Raw genomic sequence first — 23,492 nt, 5'->3', positions numbered from 1 at the left:
TTTAAAATTAAAATATACATGAAATTAGAAAATGTGTGTTTAAAAGACCCCACTTGTCTGTTGAAATGACGGTGAAGGTCCCCACTTGTAAATTTATCGAGTGTGAAAAATGAAATTGAAATACTTGATTGAACCATATAGGCTTTGACACTAATTTAAAACATAATAATTTATACACAAATGTCCCCAGATATAAGGTTGGAAGACTGTTTAGGTCCCCACTTGTAAACTTGAAATCAGCTCAAAACTTAAGTGTTAAGCCTTTAAAAGGTCCGATTACCTAAATTTCATTATAATAATCAATATTAAAACCATAAAATTAAAATATACATGAAATTAGAAAATGTGTGTTTAAAAGACCCCACTTGTCTGTTGAAATGACTGTGAAGGTCCCCACTTGTAAATTTATCGAGTGTGAAAAATGAAATTGAAATATCTGATGGAATTATATAGGCTTTGACACTAATTTAAAACATAATAATTTATACACAAATGTCCCCAGATATAAGGTTGGAAGACGGTTTAGGTCCCCACTTGTAAACCTGAAATCAGCTCAAAACTTAAGTGTTAAGCCTTTAAAAGGTCCGATTACCTAAATTTCATTATAATAATCAATAATAAAACTATAAAATTAAAATATACATGAAATTAGAAAATGTGTGTTTAAAAGACCCCACTTGTCTGTTGAAATGACTGTGAAGGTCCCCACTTGTAAATTTATCGAGTGTGAAAAATGAAATTGAAATATCTGATGGAATTATATAGGCTTTGACACTAATTTAAAACATAATAATTTATACACAAATGTCCCCAGATATAAGGTTGGAAGACGGTTTAGGTCCCCACTTGTAAACCTGAAATCAGCTCAAAACTTAAGTGTTAAGCCTTTAAAAGGTCTTATTACCTAAATTTCATTATAATAATCAATATTAAAACTATAAAATTAAAATATACCTGAAATTAGAAAATGTGTGTTTAAAAGACCCCACTTCTCTGTTGAAATGACGGTGAAGGTCCCCACTTGTAAATTTATCGAGTGTGAAAAATGAAATTGAAATACCTGATGGAACCATATAGGCTTCGACACTAGTACAAAATCTAATAATTTATACACAAATGTCCCCAGATATAAGGTTGGAAGACTGTTTAGGTCCCCACTTGTAAACCTGAAATTAGCTCAAAACTTAAGTGTTAAGCTAGAAATAGGACTGATTACTTAAATTTCATTCTGATAATCAATATTTAAACTATAAAATTAAAATATACATGAAATTAGAAAATGTGTGTTTAAAAGACCCCTCTTGTCTGTTGAAATGACTGTGAAGGTCCCCACTTGTAAATTTATCGAGTGTGAAAAATGAAATTGAAATACCTGATGGAAATATATAGGCTTTGACACTAATTTAAAACCTAATTATTTATACACAAATGTCCCCAGATATAAGGTTGGAAGACGGTTTAGGTCCCCACTTGTAAACCTGAAATCAGCTCAAAACTTAAGTGTTAAGCCTTTCAAAGGTCCGATTACCTAAATTTCATTATAATAATCAATATTTAAACTATAAAATTAAAATATACATGAAATTAGAAAATGTGTGTTTAAAAGACCCCACTTGTCTGTTGAAATGACGGTGAAGGTCCCCACTTGTAAATTTATCGAGTGTGAAAAATGAAATTGAAATACCTGATGGAACCATATAGGCTTCGACACTAGTACAAAATCTAATAATTTATACACAAATGTCCCCAGATATAAGGTTGGAAGACTGTTTAGGTCCCCACTTGTAAACCTGAAATTCGCTCAAAACTTAAGTGTTAAGCTAGAAATAGGACTGATTACTTAAATTTCATTCTGATAATCAATATTTAAACTATAAAATTAAAATATACATGAAATTAGAAAATGTGTGTTTAAAAGACCCCACTTGTCTGTTGAAATGACGGTGAAGGTCCCCACTTGTAAATTTATCGACCATTGAAAAGAGCACGTCGTCTGCTAAGATATAGAAGTGGATTAATAAAATTGAGTTAATGTGTGCATTCTGGTTACCCAGGAATTTTCTTAGTGGAACCGTGGATCACTGATCCCACTCCAATTTAATCTTTAAACTGGACCAGGCAATTTTTTAACTTGTGCAACAGCCATATTTCCCACTCTTGCTCCTGGACACCATGAAGTGCAGACGGGGTAGAAGCGTGATCTGGTGGGCTGGTCTCCATTCCAAACCTCTCTCTATTCTCTCAGCCTAGCACTGTTTACAAAAATGTACAACTGGACTCCTGGAGTCGAAATTTGTGTTAATATGAAAATAATTATAGTGGTTCCCATACATTATTTTTTTAATAAAAGTAGGAATTAAAGATGGTCTGAGCTATTAATAAAGTGGTTTTTGACCAGTAAACTTGTCTTATTTCCTAGCCTGCTCAGGTCGAGGAAGAGAAGTTATCGGGTGGGCTATGTTCTGGCATTCTGGACGTCCGCTTAAAGTTAAGGAACGAGGCTTAGGAAGTAAGCTACAAAATTTGGCTTTTTAAACCACTAAAATGATTACAATTTTCCTTAATTTAGTAGGAACAAGATTTATTACGCTTGTCAGTTATCGATGTAAAAAATAATCTACGAGAAGGCTTCGAAAATATCGTTGAAATCTTTCAGATTCCTGAAGATAATCAGTTTATGTAATATGGAAAGCTCTTGGAAAAAAACAATCTTGGCAAAACATGCAAATCCAAGACTGCCTGCAGATATTAGCATTGAATTTTAAGCTTGACATATGCAACCGTTAAAGTTATTCATTGACGCCACCAAGAATTATTCATATGTTTTATTTATTTGTTGTTTGCTACATAAAGTCAGAGTTTACCGCCTTGTACTACAAATGGTTATAATTTTCACAGTAATTGTATATAAGAGTAATAAATGCATATATATATATATAAAAAATACAGTTGGTTATAGTTATCACAGTTAAATATATATAAAATTAATAATTCATCGGTGGTAATAAAGTGCAATCTGATGTTAAGGTATTGGTTTTCTTTAGGTAGAAATAAAATTGTTTGATTCATTTAAACAGACAAATATAACTACTTGAATATAAGCATTATTTGGTATGTTGAACATAAAAGAATACTTATTTGAACCTTTAAAACATTTTGGTAAGTAAAATAAGGGTCTAGTTCGTCAAATTTGAGGAAATTTAAATTAAATATGAAGAATATTTGAACTGGAAATGCTATAGTTTTCAATCTTCATTTAAAGCAACGGAGAGAGCAAAGTCTTAAGTATATGCTATAATTAAAGGATAAAGATTATGAATGTAATTATTATGTTCTTTAAACTGTTAAAAATAAGGTAAATGCATTACCAAAGACGGAATAGGAAGTCTATGGGCACTTTTAAGGCGTTATTTGTTACTTGCAGTTTTTTGACCTTAATTATACAGGTAAATAATTAGAAATTTGAAATTGTAATTTATTACTTGAAAAATAGATGACTAATTTATCATTGAATTTAACTATTTTATGTCTTATTGCTAATTGGCTAATTAATTAGTTCAAAACCATTTTTCTAATTGCTATTTATAATTATTTAGTTGCCAGTTAATTAGCACAGCTCAGCAAGAAATTAACATATTAAAGGTATTCATGTTTTTTTGAGATTTTGAAAGATACAAACAATTTTCACTAGCGCGATTACCCTAAAAATCTTCCTACTATTGAAGCTTTTCATTATTACAGGCTAATAAGAGAAACCTTAATTAATTCTGTGATGCTAGAACATATCAATTTAAGACTAGAGATTTTAAAGAAGCTAAATGCGAATAATATTGCAAAAAATTTCGAGAAGAATTGGTTTGGCATTGTATTTTATTAACGTTGTTTTACTTATTTATAACAAATTTCTTTATAACGGTGTTTTCATTCCCAAATTTATCGACATTTCAAAATAAAAAATGGCTTGAAAAGAAAATTATTTGTAACCACTAAATATTTTGCTTTAAAATTGCCTTAGTTCTTTTAATTTACCTCCCTTGTAATTTGAACAATTACTTAAAAAGAAGCCTATTAAATATTTAACCCACAGTTTCTAAATACGATTGAAACAAAGTGTTTCTACCCTTTTTGTCTATTCATACATCTAGATTTTCCAGAGTGAAAATATAGTAGAAAATAAAGGTAGGATCCTCAATTATTCATAATAGATAAATCGCGCCGGCATTTATTACAATACTTTTAAATCCTACGACTCATACCGTTCGAAGATCTCTGTTTGAACTTTCCATCTGTAGGCACTGATTGCGATTGAGTCTCAAGTAATTAATTATGGCTTTAAAAACTATTTAAACGCTTCAATTTTCCTAATTTATTATGAATACGAATTATTACTAATTAATATTTTCAATCCACCATAAGGTCATAAGATATGTTCCATAAGTTTGTCACTGGTTACTGAGAGCTTGTGTTGAAGTGACGTTGACAAAGGCTTAACACAGACTAAATAGAAAGATGGACTGGAAAACCGAGTGTACTCAATTCTAGCGTCCATCTCGATAGCTCTCAGTAAGTCTCTAGCATAAGTTTCATACTTACGGAAAATAACTTATTAACTTATGATCCACCTTATTCCCTATCGCCAGAAAATAGGCTTATCTTGTGATTCGTGGAGGAGAGGCACGGGAAGAAATTCGTCTGTCGGCTGCTACTGTAACATACCACAGACGAATTTCTTAATTTTCTTCCAGTTAATCCCCTCCAAGAATCCCGAGATAGCCCCAACTTAAGACGATTGGGATTAAGGTGGATTAGCTGTCATAACCGAGACAAAATAACTTCCCCACTGTTTTCATCTAAAAGTAATTAATCTAACCTTGATATCTCACAAATGTCTGCGGTAATTCAAATTACGCTTGGAACCAGTTTCCATTTAAACGACACTTTAATTAGGATTATTTTAAATTTGTGTAATTAGTCCAAAATTAACATGTTGTGAAGGAATTGCAAAATAAATGCGAACAAACCAGAAGCCTTCCAGAAGCTATATCAAACCCATAATAGGGACTTGGCAGTACTACATCATGCAACGTCAGTCTACCTTCCTTCAGTAGTGCTAAAAAACCTACCATTCTGTTAAAAAACATACCATAATGGCGCTGGGGGCGGAGTTAAGCCCGAATTGCCAAGTTCCTATTCTTCCAATTAGTTGCAACAATTAATTCTCCTTTTCAACAGAGATTAACGCCGATAACGATGAAGACACTTGTACGCGACTCTTAAGTCACATAACACAAGACTGCAGTGTACCACATGACCACGTCCACGTTTTTAGTTATTCGTAAACCTTCGGTATAGTAACCCATAATGTACCCAAAGAGAAACGAAGAGTGAAATTTTCTTGTCCACTTTTAAAAATATATTTAGCCCAAGTCCCAAAGGCCCCACGTCAAGTGATGCTATCTGTCTCTGTTATCCGATCTATTTTATCCCTTTCATGCATTATCATTATATATAAATCCGCCTACAATTCGTCACGTAGATTTTCTTGTCAGAAGTAAATGAACTTAAAGCTACAACTCTATGTTAAATTTTATTTTCAACAAGCCGTTAATATAATTTTAAACATATTTAGCCTTATCAAACACAATTAGAAACTCTCCCAGATAATAATAAATACATTTCAACCATAAGATATCTGGAAATCAGAGGCAAAATTCAAAAATAAACTTTTCGCGCCACGGTAATCTACTTCTGTCTCCTTTTTACCAGTCTTTGAACAACACTCCTACCCCGAACCCGATTTCCATCTGTTTCTTTCATGTACATGTAAAGAACCAACAATAGTTGGCAGAACAACACAGAAGGTGTATAATTCTCCCCTACATTCTCTGCACTGTCATAATGGATGGCAACCAGACGAGATTCTCCTCTCCTCTCGTTTTGTTGTGAAATCATAAACGCGTGAGGAAATTTTTTTCTCGCTATAGGACAGGCGACTCCGAGGGGTCGGTCATTCACGAAATCCAACTTAAGAAATAAGAAATCAATAACAAAATCAGAAATCCGGAATGAAATCAAACTTATTTCGCTGATTTCGAAGTTTTACAAAAATCCGAAATCAGTAACGAAATAACGAAATCAGAAAATCAGTAAAGAAAAAACAAAATAAAATAATCATTAAAAAAATCACAAAATCAGTAAAGACATCGCGAAATTCATTAAAACAATCACAAAATCCAAGAAAAAATCTCAGAATCCAACGAAATCAACAGAAAAATCTGAAAATACGAGGAAATCACAGGAAATACCTCAAAATCCGTGGAAATATAATCCGACGAAATCCGTGGGAATTTATCGAATCTTGAAATGAATCAAATTCCGACGAAATCAAACGATACACGAAGAAATCAAATTGGATTTCGAAATCCCCTACATTTTATCCAAAATATCCAACCCCTCGCTCTACTCCTTACCTCCGACGGCAGCTGACGCGATATATACACTGTTCCAGCTTCGGTGGTCAGTTCGAGCAATGCTAGGTCTCTATGGGAGGTAGGTTTTTGCGTACTGCCAACAGAAGAAAGCAATACTGATATTTAGGATTTAAACGCGATATTCTGTATAATGAAACAAAATATTTGTTCGTCGTTACATAGAGACCTAGTTTTGCTTGTGCTGAAAGCCACTTTTGATAACCAATACTGGAACAAAGTATATAAATCTATAAATCTATAAATTATTAGGTTTTAAATTAGTGTCAAAGCCTATATATTTCCATCAGGTATTTCAATTTCATTTTTCACACTCGATAAATTTACAAGTGGGGACCTTCACCGTCATTTCAACAGACAAGTGGGGTCTTTTAAAACTCACATTTTCTAATTTCATGTATATTTTAATTTTATATTTTAAATATTGATTATTATAATGAAATTTAGGTAATCGGACCTTTTAAAGGCTTAACACTTAAGTTTTGAGCTGATTTCAGGTTTACAAGTGGGGACCTAAACCGTCTTCCAACCTTATATCTGGGGACATTTGTGTATAAATTATTAGGTTTTAAATTAGTGTCAAAGCCTATATATTTCCATCAGGTATTTCAATTTCATTTTTCACACTCGATAAATTTACAAGTGGGGACCTTCACCGTCATTTCAACAGACAAGTGGGGTCTTTTAAACACACATTTTCTAATTTCATGTATATTTTAATTTTATAGTTTAAATATTGATTATTATAATGAAATTTAGGTAATCTGTTCGTGAACTAGTCGAATAGGCCTACCGGACAACTTGCGCGGACGACTTGACACGGTAAAAGGTTATAATTAGCCTGGACGCGGTTGTGGTGTCTGACGACAAGAAAGCGAACTTGGTTAACTAAACATAAACAATTTATTTAACTAATGGTAAAAACTAAGCGAAGTGCCCGGACGGCGACTACAAAACCAAAAAAATTTTGATATTAAGTTATCTGATTATATAGTACGAACAAAAAATTAATTCTAAAAATGTAGACTAACAAACAAACGATAAAAAATAGGTTTACAAAATTGGTATCTTTTTTATGTAATATCATTTTTTCCGATCGGAACATTCTCCCGGCCTTGATACGTTAGTAGCAAACTTTCAGGGCTCATCTTCATGGTCGAACGGTAGAAGGCATAGCTTGACGATGGGTCGTTTGATTTCACCTTTGGTGGTCCGTAAGGTAACGACCCGAGTATAGCCGTCTTGTCCCGGAAAAATTTCGATCACTCTGGCCAAAGGCCAATTTCCGGGTGAGGTAACGTCTGATTTGACCAAGACCATGTCCCCAACTTCGATATTGCGTTGCGGTTTCATCCATTTGGGTCGTTGTTGAAGTCTAGTTACGTACTCCCGAAGCCAGCGTTTATGGACATCCTGCTTTAGCTTCTGGAGTAGCTGCCATCGGTTAAGTCGGTTCATAGGTAGGTGAGATAAGTCAGGATCCGGTATTGCTTGAAGAGATTCTCCAATTAGGAAGTGACCTGGAGTGAGAACATTAAGATCGGTGTGATCCGATGAAAGCGGAGTTAACGGTCTTGAATTTAGGCAACCCTCTATCTGTGTGACTACGGTTGAGAACTCTTCGTAGGTCAGTCTGGTGTTACCAATGACTCGATGTAGGTGGTATTTTACCGACTTGACGCCGGCCTCCCATAGTCCGCCAAAATGTGGGGCTCCGGCAGGGTTAAAATGCCATGTTATGCCCTGTGCGGAAAGACGATCTGCGACAGCTGCATTGTGTGGATTTGACTGAATCAGTTTCATAAATTCCTTTAGTTCCTTGGCGGCCCCAACGAAGGTCGTTCCACAGTCGCTATATATATCGCTAGGCTTCCCACGTCTTGAAGTGAATCGGCGCAATGCTGCCAGAAAGGCTTCGGTGGTTTGTGATGAGACAATTTCAAGATGTAGTGCCTTCGTCACGAAGCATACAAAAAGGGATAAGTAAGCCTTGTAGGATGTCTTGCTTCTCGGAGTGATTGGACGAAGATAAAAGGGTCCTGCGTAGTCAACGCCAGTTCTCGCAAATGCTCGGCAGTATTGAACTCGAGCCCTTGGTAGATCACCCATCATCTGGTTAGCGGTGGCGGCACGATATCTGGTGCAGACTGCACATTTCCGAATTTGGTGTCTTACTGCATCTCTTCCTCGAATGATCCAATACTTTAATGATAGGATGCTCTGAACCATCTGAGTACCAGCATGCAGGTTTTGGGTATGGGCCTCTTGAATGACCATCTCCGTAAATTTGTGATGTCTCGGTAGCAGAATTGGACGCTTTGTGGCTGTATCGAGATCTGCGTGTTTAAGTCTTCCTCCTACACGGAGGACCCCGATGGAATCCAAGACAGGATGTAGACATAGTAGTTTGCTTCGCTTCGGCAACGGATTACTCTGGCGTAAGGACTCTATCTCTTCCGGAAACATGTAGGCTTGGACTATCTTTACTAATATGAGCAACGCGTTCTCTAATTCCATGCTTGTCAAGGGACCAGAAAGTATTACGGCTTTGAAGTTGGGGTCTTGTCTCTTCCGGTAATTGTTCAGGCCATTATGTTTGAAACGAAGTATCCATGCTGTTATGCGTCGTAGTCGCAGAAGCGTAGAGAACCGTGTAAAGATGTCGTTATCAACAATTATTCTTGTGGTCATAATGACGATTTTTTCTTCTTCTTCGATGGCTGTGGCATTCGTCTTGGAATCCGAAATGGATGGAGTTGGCCACGGCTCCCGACTGGATAGCCATAGAGGTCCCTTCCACCAGAGTTTATGGTTTAGTAGCTCGGGCACTGATACTCCTCTGGAGGCTGCATCAGCTGGATTCTCAAGTCCGGGAACATGATGCCAGTGTGATACCGGAATTATCTCTTGAATTCTTGAAACCCGGTTTGCGACAAACGTCTTCCATCGACGTGGACAAGAGGACAGCCAACATAATACGATCGTCGAATCTGTCCAAGCTTTAACTTGATTGAAGTTCAGATTTAAGGACTCTTGAACTGTTTCCATGAGATCCGCAAGGAGCAATGCACCACAGAGCTCCATCCTCGGGATTGATATCGCTTTATTTGCCGGAGCCACTCTTGTCTTTGCTGTGAGTAATGAAATGTGGACATTTCCAGCTTGATCGACCGATCTCAGATATACCACTCCAGCGTATGCTTTCTCGGATGCATCCGAAAATCCGTGAAGTTCGAGAACGGATATCTCAGGTAAAGAATGCATCCATCGGTCTATTCGAAGATCTTGAATGTTTATAATGGAATTCTTGAAATCCGCCCATAATGTTTGAACTCCTACGGAAGTTTCGGCATCCCAATCGATTTTCTCCTTCCATACATCCTGCATCAAGATTTTCGTGCGAATAATGATGGGGGCAAGCCAACCCATGGGATCGAAGATCTTCGATATTTCGGAAAGTAGAGTCCTCTTCGTAAGAGGTAACTGACAGGGCGCAGGTTGTACTTTGAACAGGAACTGATCTTTCCTCGTATCCCAGTAAAGTCCGAGTGTCTTGACAAGAGCATCGTCATCCATCGCTAGTATGTTCTTGGAATCTTGTAACTCAGGCGGTACTTCTGTTAAACAATCAGGGTCGTTTGAGGCAAATTTACTGAGTCGGAAACCGGCACCATCGCACAGTGAGCGAATCTGGTATATAGCGATCTTGGTTTGTGTTGCGGTTTGTCCTCCGCTCATTACATCGTCCATGTAAAAATCCCTTTTGATAATCGCAGCTCCCAACGGATGTTCATGTAACCCCGTGTCGCCCAGCTCCTGCAATACTCGAGTTGCCAAGAAGGGTGCCGAGGCTGTTCCATAGGTTACAGTGTTCAATTGGAATTCTTGAACAGGAGCCTTGGGTGTCGACCGCCACAGTATGCATTGCAGATTTCGTTGTTCTGGGACTACTAGTATCTGGCGGTACATTTTCATGATGTCAGCGACAAAGGCAATACGATGTATTCTCAACCGCATGACAATGGCATATAGCGAATCTTGGACCACTGGACCCACGAGTTGCGCGTCGTTGAAGGAGAATCCAGAGGTGGTCTTAGAAGATGCATCGAAGACCACTCGGAATTTACAGGTTTGGTTCCAATCTTTCATTACATAGTGATGAGGAATATAGACTCTTGCAGACTTCTTTTGGTTCTCTGGCAAGATCTTCGACATATGTCCCAACTCTTCGTACTGTTCCATGAATCCTTCGTATAAGGCTTTCAACTCCGGGCGTGCGTCGATCTTCCTTTCAATTTGGTAGAATCTTCTCAGGGCTATCTCGCGCGAAGATCCAAGAGGAATCGTTGGCTCTTTCATTGGTATGCGTACCACGAATCTTCCGGCTGGATCTCGGTAATGGAACTTTAGAAAATCCTCCTCGCAAGCTTTTTCTTCCGGCGTCATGACTTGTGTCTTTGGCACTTGTTCAATCGCCCAAAATTGATTCAGGGTTTCTTCGAGTGTGAGAGTATGATGAAGGTGTACTCTAGGTTGGTCAATGCTCGTCGGCCCGGAAACCAGCCATCCTAGCTTGGAATTGATCGCATCCGGAGAAAAGGCATCCTTGGTTCGTTTCCCATTTAAAAGGAGTTTGAAAAATACGTCAGCACCCAACAGTACATCAATGTCGCCAGGGATGTTAAACTCGGGATCCGCCAGTCGCAGCTTCCTGAGATGAGGCCAATTGCTTGTATCATATTTTCGTAAAGGTAGCTGACATGTGATTTTCTTCAATACATAAGCGTTGACGCAAAACCTTTCTGACGTTGTGTCCTCGAAGAATGGTTTGAAATGAACCTGAGTAAGTCCTCTAGCTCGACCGAGTTGCGTCGCACCTAGGCCTACTACTTCCGTCTGGACTTTCTTTCGTGCGAGGCCCAGTCTCGCCATGCACGCTTCGGAGATGCACGATACAGTCGATCCGCCATCCAATAGAGCTCGAACTTGAAGGGCTGTCTCTTGCGCAGTTTTTACTTTGATTACAGCGGTAGCTAGTATGGAATCATCCCTTGCACAGGCGGCGTCCTGGACATGAAAATTCTGCGCCTGGCTTGGTTGTTGTCTATCGGACTCTTTTGTATTGGATGGTTGACTACTTGACTCTTTGTCTGGTTTCTCAACTTCCACGTGAAGAAGGGAGTGATGCTTTTTATCGCAGGTCTTGCAGTATTTTTCCAGTGGACATTCTTTCACTCTATGTCCCGTCCGAAGGCAGTTGAAACAAAGGTTCGATTGCTGTACTAATGATCGTCTTTCGTGGACCTTCATAGCGGACAGTCTTGGGCATCGGAAATTGAAATGATTGGCGGAACAGAACGTACATTTACCATCTGAGGACGATGCTCCAGTTCTGGTGTGCAAGGTCACTGGGTTCCTCGTGACGTGAGGATTGCGACCGGATGATGATGCCGCCAAGGAGCGCGCTCTTTGTTCAATAAATTCCAGCAGATCGCTTGATTTTGGTATCTCTGTGTTCTTGAGACTAAGTTCCCATTGCTCCTTAGAGGACGGATCTAACTTCTGGGTTAGAAGGAACACCAGAACGGCATCCCATTTATTCGCTATCGGAAGAGTGTCGAGAGCTCTGGTACATTCCATCGCCGCATCCACGATCGATCGTAAGCCATTTGAGTTGCTGGTTGGTATCATGGGCAGCGAGCAGAATCGTCTCATAATGGCAAAGTAGAGTTCTCTGTTGTTTTCGAACCTCTTGGTGACCGTATCCCAAGCAATGGTGTAATTGGCATCAGAAATGGTGAGTGATTTGATTAGATTTACGGCGTTTCCGGTTAAACTTGACTTGAGATAGGTAAATTTCTGGGCATCTGATAATTCTTGATTGTTGTGGATGGCAGTGAGGTACATGTCCCGGAATGATATCCAATTATGTATTTCTCCCGCGAACGTTGGGAGGTTGATTTTAGGTAATTTGATCTCCGAATGTGACCCTACAGACAACTGACGTGTCGAGATTGGAACCATAGTGGCTAGCATAGATTTAAGTGCGCATTTCGAATTCGTATACAACGTGAATAAGTCATCCCATTTCCGTTCATGCAGGCCAGCATTTTCAGCGTCCAACGAGACCACCTTGACATGCGCATCATCGATGACTTGCCACGACTTGTCCACTTCTTCCAGAAAAAATTCCAATTGCTGTTGATTAAGAGGAGTCTTGGCATGTGTTTGAACTCTGTTGCTGATGTTGTTCAGACCCAATTCGCCTTTATTCCGTTCCGCAGTGGCTTTCTCCAGAGCGGTTACTGGCATTGTGAACGTCCGCAGTGGTGATCAACCCAACGACCAGCTTTCCACGTAATTAAGCCGACTCTGACGATCCGGCTCGACGGACCATAAATGTTCGTGAACTAGTCGAATAGGCCTACCGGACAACTTGCGCGGACGACTTGACACGGTAAAAGGTTATAATTAGCCTGGACGCGGTTGTGGTGTCTGACGACAAGAAAGCGAACTTGGTTAACTAAACATAAACAATTTATTTAACTAATGGTAAAAACTAAGCGAAGTGCCCGGACGGCGACTACAAAACCAAAAAAATTTTGATATTAAGTTATCTGATTATATAGTACGAACAAAAAATTAATTCTAAAAATGTAGACTAACAAACAAACGATAAAAAATAGGTTTACAAAATTGGTATCTTTTTTATGTAATATCATTTTTTCCGATCGGAACATAATCGGACCTTTGAAAGGCTTAACACTTAAGTTTTGAGCTGATTTCAGGTTTACAATTGGGGACCTAAACCGTCTTCCAACCTTATATCTGGGGACATTTGTGTATAAATTATTAGGTTTTAAATTAGTGTCAAAGCCTATATATTTCCATCAGGTATTTCAATTTCATTTTTCACACTCGATAAATTTTCAAGTGGGGACCTTCACAGTCATTTCAACAGACAAGTGGGGTCTTTTAAACACACATTTTCAAATTTCATGTATATTTTAATTTTATAGTTTAAATAATGATTATCAGAATGAAATTTAAGTAATCAGTCCTATTTCTAGCTTAACACTTAAGTTTTGAGCTAATTTCAGGATTAAAAGTGGGGACCTAAACCGTCTTCCTACCTTATATCTGGGGACATTTGTGTATGAACTATTAGATTTTGAATTAGTGTCAAAGCCTATATGGTTCCGTCAAGTATTTCAATTTCATTTTTCACACTCGATAAATTTACATGTGGGGACCTTCACTGTCATTTCAACTGACAAGTCGGGTCTTTTAAACACACATTTTCAAATTTCATGTATATTATAACTTTATAGTTAAAATATTGAATATCAGAATGAAATTTAAGTAATCAGTCCTATTTCTAGCTTAACACTCAAGTTTTGAGCTAATTTCAGGATTACAAGTGGGGACCTAAACAGTCTTCCAACCTTATATCTGGGGACATTTGTGTATAAATTATTATGTTTTAAATTAGTGTCAAAGCCTATATGGTTCAATCAAGTATTTCAATTTCATTTTTCACACTCGATAAATTTACAAGTGGGGACCTTCACCGTCATTTCAACAGACAAGTGGGGTCTTTTAAACACATATTTTCTAATTTCATGTATATTTTAATTTTATAGTTTTAATATTGATTATTATAATGAAATTTAGGTAATCGGACCTTTTAAAGGCTTAACACTTAAGTTTTGAGCTGATTTCAGGTTTACAAGTGGGGACCTAAACAGTCTTCCAACCTTATATCTGGGGACATTTGTGTATAAATTATTAGATTTTGTACTAGTGTCGAAGCCTATATGGTTCCATCAGGTATTTCAATTTCATTTTTCACACTCGATAAATTTACAAGTGGGGACCTTCACCGTCATTTCAACAGACAAGTGGGGTCTTTTAAACACAATTTTCTAATTTCATGTATATTTTAATTTTATAGTTTAAATATTGATTATCAGAATGAAATTTAAGTAATCAGTCCTATTTCTAGCTTAACACTTAAGTTTTGAGCTAATTTCAGGTTTACAAGTGGGGACCTAAACCGTCTTCCTACCTTATATCTGGGGACATTTGTGTATGAACTATTAGATTTTGAATTAGTGTCAAAGCCTATATGGTTCCGTCAAGTATTTCAATTTCATTTTTCACACTCGATAAATTTACAAGTGGGGACCTTCACAGTCATTTCAACAGACAAGTGGGGTCTTTTAAACACACATTTTCAAATTTCATGTATATTTTAATTTTATAGTTTAAATAATGATTATCAGAATGAAATTTAAGTAATCAGTCCTATTTCTAGCTTAACACTTAAGTTTTGAGCTAATTTCAGGATTAAAAGTGGGGACCTAAACCGTCTTCCTACCTTATATCTGGGGACATTTGTGTATGAACTATTAGATTTTGAATTAGTGTCAAAGCCTATATGGTTCCGTCAAGTATTTCAATTTCATTTTTCACACTCGATAAATTTACATGTGGGGACCTTCACTGTCATTTCAACTGACAAGTGGGGTCTTTTAAACACACATTTTCAAATTTCATGTATATTATAACTTTATAGTTAAAATATTAAATATCAGAATGAAATTTAAGTAATCAGTCCTATTTCTAGCTTAACACTCAAGTTTTGAGCTAATTTCAGGATTACAAGTGGGGACCTAAACAGTCTTCCAACCTTATATCTGGGGACATTTGTGTATAAATTATTATGTTTTAAATTAGTGTCAAAGCCTATATGGTTCAATCAAGTATTTCAATTTCATTTTTCACACTCGATAAATTTACAAGTGGGGACCTTCACCGTCATTTCAACAGACAAGTGGGGTCTTTTAAACACATATTTTCTAATTTCATGTATATTTTAATTTTATAGTTTTAATATTGATTATTATAATGAAATTTAGGTAATCGGACCTTTTAAAGGCTTAACACTTAAGTTTTGAGCTGATTTCAGGTTTACAAGTGGGGACCTAAACAGTCTTCCAACCTTATATCTGGGGACATTTGTGTATAAATTATTAGATTTTGTACTAGTGTCGAAGCCTATATGGTTCCATCAGGTATTTCAATTTCATTTTTCACACTCGATAAATTTACAAGTGGGGACCTTCACCGTCATTTCAACAGACAAGTGGGGTCTTTTAAACACAATTTTCTAATTTCATGTATTTTTTAATTTTATAGTTTAAATATTGATTATCAGAATGAAATTTAAGTAATCAGTCCTATTTCTAGCTTAACACTTAAGTTTTGAGCTAATTTCAGGTTTACAAGTGGGGACCTAAACCGTCTTCCTACCTTATATCTGGGGACATTTGTGTATGAACTATTAGATTTTGAATTAGTGTCAAAGCCTATATGGTTCCGTCAAGTATTTCAATTTCATTTTTCACACTCGATAAATTTACAAGTGGGGACCTTCACTGTCATTTCAACGGACAAGTGGGGTCTTTTAAACACACATTTTCAAATTTCATGTATATTATAATTTTGTAGTTAAAATATTGATTATCAGAATGAAATTTAAGTAATCAGTCCTATTTCTAGCTTAACACTTAAGTTTTGAGCTAATTTCAGGTTTACAAGTGGGGACCTAAACCGTCTTCCTACCTTATATCTGGGGACATTTGTGTATGAACTATTAGATTTTGAATTAGTGTCAAAGCCTATATGATTCCATCAAGTGTTTCATTTTTCACACCCGATACATTTACAAGTGGGGACCTTCACTGTCATTTCAACTGACAAGTGGGGTCTTTTAAACACACTATTTCAAATTTCACGTATATTATAATTTTATAGTTAAAATATTGATTATCAGAATGAAATTTATGTAATCAGTCCTATTTCTAGCTTAACTTTTAAGTTTTGAGCCAATTTCAGGTTTACAAGTGGGGACCTAAACCGTCTTCCTACCATATATCTGGGGACATTTGTGTATAAATTTTTAGATTTTGAATTAGTGTCAAAGCCTATATGGTTACATCAAGTATTTCAAGATAATTTTTCACACTCGATAAATTTACAAGTGGGGACCTTGGCTGTCATTTCAACAGACAAGTGGGGTCTTTTAAACACACATTTTCAAATTTCATGTATATTATACTTTTGTAATTAAAATGTAGATTATTATGATGAAATTTTAGAAATAGGATCTTTACGGTTCCTTCAAATATTAGAAGATATTTTTTTAAACTAGAAAATTTTACAAGTGGGGACCTTCGCTGTCATTTCAACGGACAAGTGGGGTCGTTAATATACATGTTTTCAAAATTCATTTTAATTCACTTTTTTTAATTAAAATATTGATAATTATGATGAAATTTACATTATGTGTAACGTTAGTCCCATTTTAAAATGTGAGGAACTTGGCCATCTTTTTAATGTACATCTGGGGACATACAGTTTTTTTAAATCGAGTTAATGTTTTAAACGAAGTTAATTTAATGACGCCTAAAGAATTAGGAAAAGTAGTTTTCGTACGTCAAGTGTAATTAAATTATGAAAAAATCACCGTTCGGTCTGTGAGATACAAGATTTTATATTGTTATCGCTGAATAATGTATATTTTGTATTTCTAAAGTAGCGACATCTATCTGTGCTTATTGTAATGAAAACCCATTTTTGAGCCCCCACATGTACGCCGAAGAGACCATATGGTCCTCATTTCGTACAACTGGGTACCCGGGTGTGTGAAAACCTCTGGCGACATCTCTCGGATATGTGTTAATTTCCATGGTCCCCACTTGTAATGTGAAAAGACCAAGTACCTTACAAGTGGGGACTTTTTTAAAAAAATTAATTTGGGCTCTAATTAGTCTAATTATATCATTTATATAATTACTTACATGTGAGGACTTTAAAATGTCCCCACATGTAAGTCGGGTCCCCACTATGTGGGTGAAAAGATTGTCAGAATCCCCACTTGTCAATCGTATACAGACGCGAAGCACCGCAGGCCAAGCCTTTTATTTCAGCTGTAACTTAATATGAAATGCAGTTTGAAGTTAGGCAGATTTCAATTGAATTGATGTTCATTGTAGCTAAGCCTTGGCCACTATAAATTATATAATTTAAAGTTTAATTGTAATACCACTCATGTATTGCTTGAAATTAGCATAAAAAGGGTTTATTCGTACCTCACTTAAAACTTGAAAAACATTCAAAGCTCGAAATGTTTAATTTTCATTTTTAACCAACCGCCGCAGGAGGCGGCAAGTCTCCGGCCAAACTTCGCGCTCGTTACTGGGTTCCCACGTTTAACTTTCCTCCTATAGGAGGAACGGGCCATTATTCGAGAGGATGCTCAAACGCAAAGCCTTGTTTCCTTTGGTTCCCCGGGATCCAACCACGTCATAAGAACGGAAAAAACCAAAGTATTGCCCGCTGTTTTCCGAGCCAGATTTTCCTTTTAAACAAGGTGGTCCAGGAACCAGAAAATTTTTGCACACCCAATCAATTTATAGGACATTGGTCCAGTCAGGCAGTGACCTCTATAAGTGTCTCAAAGTTATCTTATTTCCGTTCCTGCTAAAAAGAAAACCGACATAATAGGCAGGGTTCATAAAACTTTGGAAAACAAATTTCCCTGAGATTTCCAGGTTTTTCCCCATATACTTTCCTGAGTTTCCCAGATTTTTCCCGTATATGGAGCATCCTATGGAGCAAATGTTAACGAAGGAGGAAGGGTAAATAGGACAATTACATAATCAAAGGGCATCCCCGTATCTCTAATATAATGAGAGTTATGAGCCTACAAAGTATACTGTAATGTTAATCCTATGGAGGGAATATTCACGAACATTTTGCTTAATTACTCGGCCCCTGTTTGACGAAATCCCTAGTTTTTAGTATCGTTGGATGGGCGCAAATAAGATTATAACATACTCGAAGGACATCCCCTTATCTCTAGGAGAACCAGAGCTATGAGCCTCCAAAGATTAGTGAAATATAAATCCAATTGAGGGTATGTTTATATCATGAACATTTTGCTTAATTACTCGGCCTCTGTTTGACGCAAAGTTCCCTGAATTTTACTAAAAATTCTAAATTTCCCTGAGGTTTTTGTCAACTATTTATTTCGCTGATTTTTCCAGGTTTGTTTGAACCCTGATGACTCACAGCAAGACAAGGTTGAAAAGGGGCGAAAATAAGTCAAATACTTTCAGCCTCCAGAAATTCGCGAGAGCGGAAATAAGCAAAACACTTCCAAAAGTTTCCAGGGACACTATTCTCTAAAAATTTAAATTATTAGAAACTCAAATCTAAATCTAAACAATAGGGTTGGGTCCATATGGAGTGGGTACTTAAAACCGTATTCTCATATTTTTCAAGCCCAAATCTAAATCGACATTTGAATCTCCCGCCAAACATTTACCCATCCCATATATATCTTTCATTGTGGTATTTTTATTTTCTTTGCTTAATTCTTAATTTTCAGCTCTAAAATAGAAGTTTAACGTTTTTTGATATAAAAGGATAAATATATAATTTTCGTTTTATTTGAATTAGTTTTTATATAGGAACTTAAGTCAATTGCCCATTTGTATGAGTACACTTACCGGCAATTGATTTTACTAATCGAGACAATTACTGCGTCTTTTAATTAATATTTCATAAATACTACCTGAATATTTTTAAATATTAAAGATTATATTGTTATTTTAGATTCATTGAGTTAAAAATATTGGTTAATCTTTGATATTGACATCCGTTAATTTACAATATCGGCTCGGCTAATGATGCTAATCTGTTTATAAAATTATATCGGAATTTCAAGTAGTAAATAAACAACACTTGAGCTATTAGTAAAAGAATATATTACGAACAAAAATGGTCTCACTTAGATCACAATTAATATTTAAATCAAAGTAGAAAATTCAGTTAAGCAAAGGCTCAGAGCTGCCGACTGAAAATATTAGCTTCCCGCGTACATTAATATAAGACTCCCGTCTCCCGGTAAAGCTTAGGCGCCCCTAATAGCGCGCGGTCTTCTTCACAGCTGCAATCTCCACTTAGTTTATTCTCAGTATCACCTTAAGCTTAAAATACGAGGTTACCTACGTACATAATATCGAATCGCCGTGATAGCGAGATGCCTAGGCGAACATTGCGAGCCCCGAACATCGCTCGAAAAGCGAACAACGTCGTCCGAGGGATCAGCCACTGGCGTATTCTCCCGGTATAACCTCTTTGGAGGTTTTAATGCTCTAAATTCGGGCGATATGCCTACAATCCGTTCTAATATTGAAATAAAAACTGTAAAAAGTAATCCCGAGTGTATTTCCGCGTTATACCGCGTAATACGCTTCCCAGCGTAGTCCCTCAGAAAGACTTTATTAAGAGTGGCTTTCCCCTCGTCAATTGTCCCGTATAGAGACATCTGGCGTGTGCAAAAATAAAAACGGCTTTATAAGCCAACCTTATAATACGAAGTTTCTATAAGAACCTTCGGTCACACTAACAGCTTCTAAAGAAAGGATTCCACACCTTCGAGGGCGGGGCAATTTCTTATGAAATGCCCTTCTTTTTTGCTCGAGTAACACACTCGCGGACGCCTCCCCAAACGTTTATCACGACCGCCTCGACCACCTCGAATCCCATTTTTGTTGTGAACGTACACGTTGCCGCTTATTTTCCAATTGTCCATTTTTCTAAGCCATGGCCGGTTAACACAAATTAACAACAAAAAGTGCTCACTTTCAATTTTCAAACTAGTTCATATAAATAAATCTTTCAGTTGTTAAATATTTACACCACTCGGCCATCCTAACACGCTTTTAAACGTTTTCCTTGAAAATGAAGCTATAGTACAACACCAAAATATCTCTGGGAACTCTATGCTCCATAAGCCACTCACTTGTTGCCATACTAGAGAAGCCTTTTCTGATCATGAGATCCATGTTATTAAAATGAAACAATTTGCTGTCAGAAGTGGCGTTCGAACCCACGCCCTCATACGAGGATCAGAGCTTAAATCTGACGCCTTAGACCACTCGGCCATCCTGACACGCTTTTAAACGTTTTCCTAGAAAATGGAGCTATAGTATCACCCCTAAATAACTCTCGGAATTCTAGGCTCCATAAAGCCACTCACTTGTAGTCATATTAGAGAAGCCTTTCGTGAGCATGGGATACATGTTAGTAAAGTAAAACAAATCGTTGTCAGAAGTGGGGTTCGAACCCACGCCCTCATTCGAGGATCAGAGCTTAAATCTGACGCCTTAGACCACTCGGCCATCCTGACACGCTTTTAAACGTTTTCCTAGAAAATGAAGCTATAGTACCACTCCTAAATAACTCTCGGAATTCTATGCTCAATAAAGCCACTCACTTGTTGTCATATAAGAGAAGCCTTTCGTGAGCATGGGATACATGTTAGTAAAGTAAAACAAATCGTTGTCAGAAGTGGGGTTCGAACCCACGCCCTCATACGAGGATCAGAGCTTAAATCTAACGCCTTAGACCACTCGGCCATCCTGACACGCTTTTTATCGTTTTCCTTGAAAATGAAGCTATAGTACCACCCCTAAATAACTCTCGGAATTCTATGCTCCATAAAGCCACTCACTTTTTGCCATACTAGAGAGGCCTTTTCTGATCATGAGATCCATGTTATTAAAATGAAACAATTCGCTGTCAGAAGTGGGGTTCGAACCCAAGCCCTCATTCGAGGATCAGAACTTAAATCTGACGCCTTAGACCACTCGGCCATCCTGACACGCTTTGAAGTGATTTCCTTCAATATAAGCTATAGTACCACCCCGAAAAACCTCTCGGAATTCTATGCTCCATAAAGCCACTCACTTTTTGCCATACTAGAGAAGCCTTTTCTGATCATGAGATCCATGTTATTAAAATGAAACAATTCGCTGTCAGAAGTGGGGTTCGAACCCAAGCCCTCATTCGAGGATTAGAACTTAAATCTGACGCCTTAGACCACTCGGCCATCCTGACACGCTTTTTAACGTTTTCCTTGAAAATGAAGCTATAGTACCACCCCTAAATAACTCTCGGAATTCTATGCTCCATAAAGCCACTCACTTTTTGCCATACTAGAGAAGCCTTTTCTGATCATGAGATCCATGTTATTAAAATGAAACAATTCGCTGTCAGAAGAGGGGGTTCGAACCCACGCCCTCATACGAGGATCAGAGCTTAAATCTGACGCCATAGACCACTCGGCCATCCTGACACGCTTTTAAACGTTTTCCTAGAAAATGAAGCTATAGTACCCGCCCTAAATAACTCTCGGAATTCTATGCTCCATAAAGCCACTCACTTGTTGTCATATTAGAGAAGCCTTTCGTGAGCATGGGATACATGTCAGTAAAGTAAAACAAATCGTTGTCAGAAGTGGGGTTCGAACCCAAGCCCTCATTCGAGAATCAGAACTTAAATCTGACGCCATAGACCACTCGGCCATCCTGACACGCTTTGAATCGTTATCCTTGAAAATGAAGCTATAGTACCACCCCGAAAAACCTCTCGGAATTCTATGCTCCATAAAGCCACTCACTTTTTGCCATACTAGAGAGGCCTTTTCTGATCATGAGATCCATGTTATTAAAATGAAACAATTCGCTGTCAGAAGTGGGGTTCGAACCCAAGCCCTCATACTAGGATCAGAACTAAAATCTGACGCCTTAGACCACTCGGCCATCGTGACACGCTTTGAAGCGTTTTCCTAGAAAATGAAGCTATAGTACAACTCCTAAATAACTCTCGGAATTCTATGCTCAATAAACCACTCACTTGTTGCCATACTAGAGAAGCCTTTCCTGAGTATTAGATATATGTTATTAAAATGAAACAATTCATTGTCAGAAGTGGGGTTCGAACCCACGCCCTCATACGAGGATCAGAGCTTAAATCTGACGCCTTTGACCACTCGGCCATCCTGACACGCTTTGAAACGTTTTCCTAGAAAATGAAGCTATAGTACAACTCCTAAATAACTCTCGGAATTCTATGCTCAATAAACCACTCACTTGTTGCCATACTAGAGAAGCCTTTCCTGAGTATTAGATATATGTTATTAAAATGAAACAATTCATTGTCAGAAGTGGGGTTCGAACCCACGCCCTCATACGAGGATCAGAGCTTAAATCTGACGCCTTTGACCACTCGGCCATCCTGACACGCTTTGAAACGTTTTCCTAGAAAATGAAGCTATAGTACAACTCCTAAATAACTCTCGGAATTCTATGCTCAATAAACCACTCACTTGTTGCCATACTAGAGAAGCCTTTCCTGAGTATTAGATATATGTTATTAAAATGAAACAATTCATTGTCAGAAGTGGGGTTCGAACCCACGCCCTCATACGAGGATCAGAGCTTAAATCTGACGCCTTAGACCACTCGGCCATCCTGACACGCTTTTTAACGTTTTCCTTGAAAATGAAGCTATAGTACCACCCCTAAATAACTCTCGGAATTCTATGCTCCATAAAGCTACTCACTTTTTGCCATACTAGAGAGGCCTTTTCTGATCATGAGATCCATGTTATTAAAATGAAACAATTCGCTGTCAGAAGTGGGGTTCGAACCAAAGCCCTCACTCCACTCACTCACTCCACTCACTCACTCCACTCACTCACTCCACTCACTCCACTCACTCACTCCACTCACTCACTCCACTCACTCACTCCACTCACTCACTCCACTCACTCACTCCACTCACTCACTCCACTCCACTCACTCCACTCACTCCACTCACTCCACTCCACTCACTCCACTCCACTCACTCCACTCCACTCACTCCACTCCACTCACTCCACTCCACTCACTCCACTCCACTCCACTCACTCCACTCCACTCACTCCACTCCACTCACTCCACTCCACTCACTCCACTCCACTCACTCCACTCCACTCACTCCACTCCACTCACTCCACTCCACTCACTCCACTCCACTCACTCCACTCCACTCACTCCACTCCACTCACTCCACTCCACTCACTCCACTCCACTCACTCCACTCCAC

General features: G+C 37.8%; 1 protein-coding gene and 5 non-coding genes across 6 annotated transcripts; all 6 read right to left on the bottom strand.

Moving 5' to 3' along the window:
• Nucleotides 1-7,625: 7,625 nt before the first annotated feature.
• LOC149649526 (uncharacterized) lies at nucleotides 7,626-12,800 on the bottom strand. Its single transcript, XM_089849465.1, has one exon. It carries the CDS (start codon nucleotides 12,798-12,800, stop codon nucleotides 7,626-7,628), a length of 5,175 nt encoding a protein of 1,724 aa, XP_089705591.1.
• A 7,867-nt stretch (nucleotides 12,801-20,667) lies between these two features.
• Nucleotides 20,668-20,751, bottom strand: TRNAL-UAA (transfer RNA leucine (anticodon UAA)). The gene has a single exon. It is a non-coding gene; the product is annotated as a tRNA-Leu (tRNA).
• Nucleotides 20,752-20,904: 153 nt separating this feature from the next.
• On the bottom strand, nucleotides 20,905-20,988 carry TRNAL-UAA (transfer RNA leucine (anticodon UAA)). The gene has a single exon. It is a non-coding gene; the product is annotated as a tRNA-Leu (tRNA).
• Nucleotides 20,989-22,325: 1,337 nt separating this feature from the next.
• TRNAL-UAA (transfer RNA leucine (anticodon UAA)) lies at nucleotides 22,326-22,409 on the bottom strand. Its single transcript has one exon. It is a non-coding gene; the product is annotated as a tRNA-Leu (tRNA).
• A 152-nt stretch (nucleotides 22,410-22,561) lies between these two features.
• TRNAL-UAA (transfer RNA leucine (anticodon UAA)) lies at nucleotides 22,562-22,645 on the bottom strand. The gene has a single exon. It is a non-coding gene; the product is annotated as a tRNA-Leu (tRNA).
• Nucleotides 22,646-22,797: 152 nt separating this feature from the next.
• Nucleotides 22,798-22,881, bottom strand: TRNAL-UAA (transfer RNA leucine (anticodon UAA)). The gene has a single exon. It is a non-coding gene; the product is annotated as a tRNA-Leu (tRNA).
• Nucleotides 22,882-23,492: the final 611 nt, after the last annotated feature.

Source organism: Phalangium opilio, unplaced genomic scaffold, assembly GCF_054372755.1.
Source record: "Phalangium opilio isolate 3A_F unplaced genomic scaffold, DU_Popi_V2 ptg000088l_1, whole genome shotgun sequence".
Classification (NCBI taxonomy): domain Eukaryota; kingdom Metazoa; phylum Arthropoda; class Arachnida; order Opiliones; family Phalangiidae; genus Phalangium; species Phalangium opilio.
The sequence above is the reverse complement of the archived record's forward strand: the minus strand, read 5'-3'. Positions and strand labels throughout refer to the sequence as shown.

Bases quoted from the DNA above. Each gene is read 5' to 3' on its own strand.
- LOC149649526 (XM_089849465.1), bottom strand. From the start codon at position 12,800: ATGCCAGTAACCGCTCTGGAGAAAGCCACTGCGGAACGGAATAAAGGC.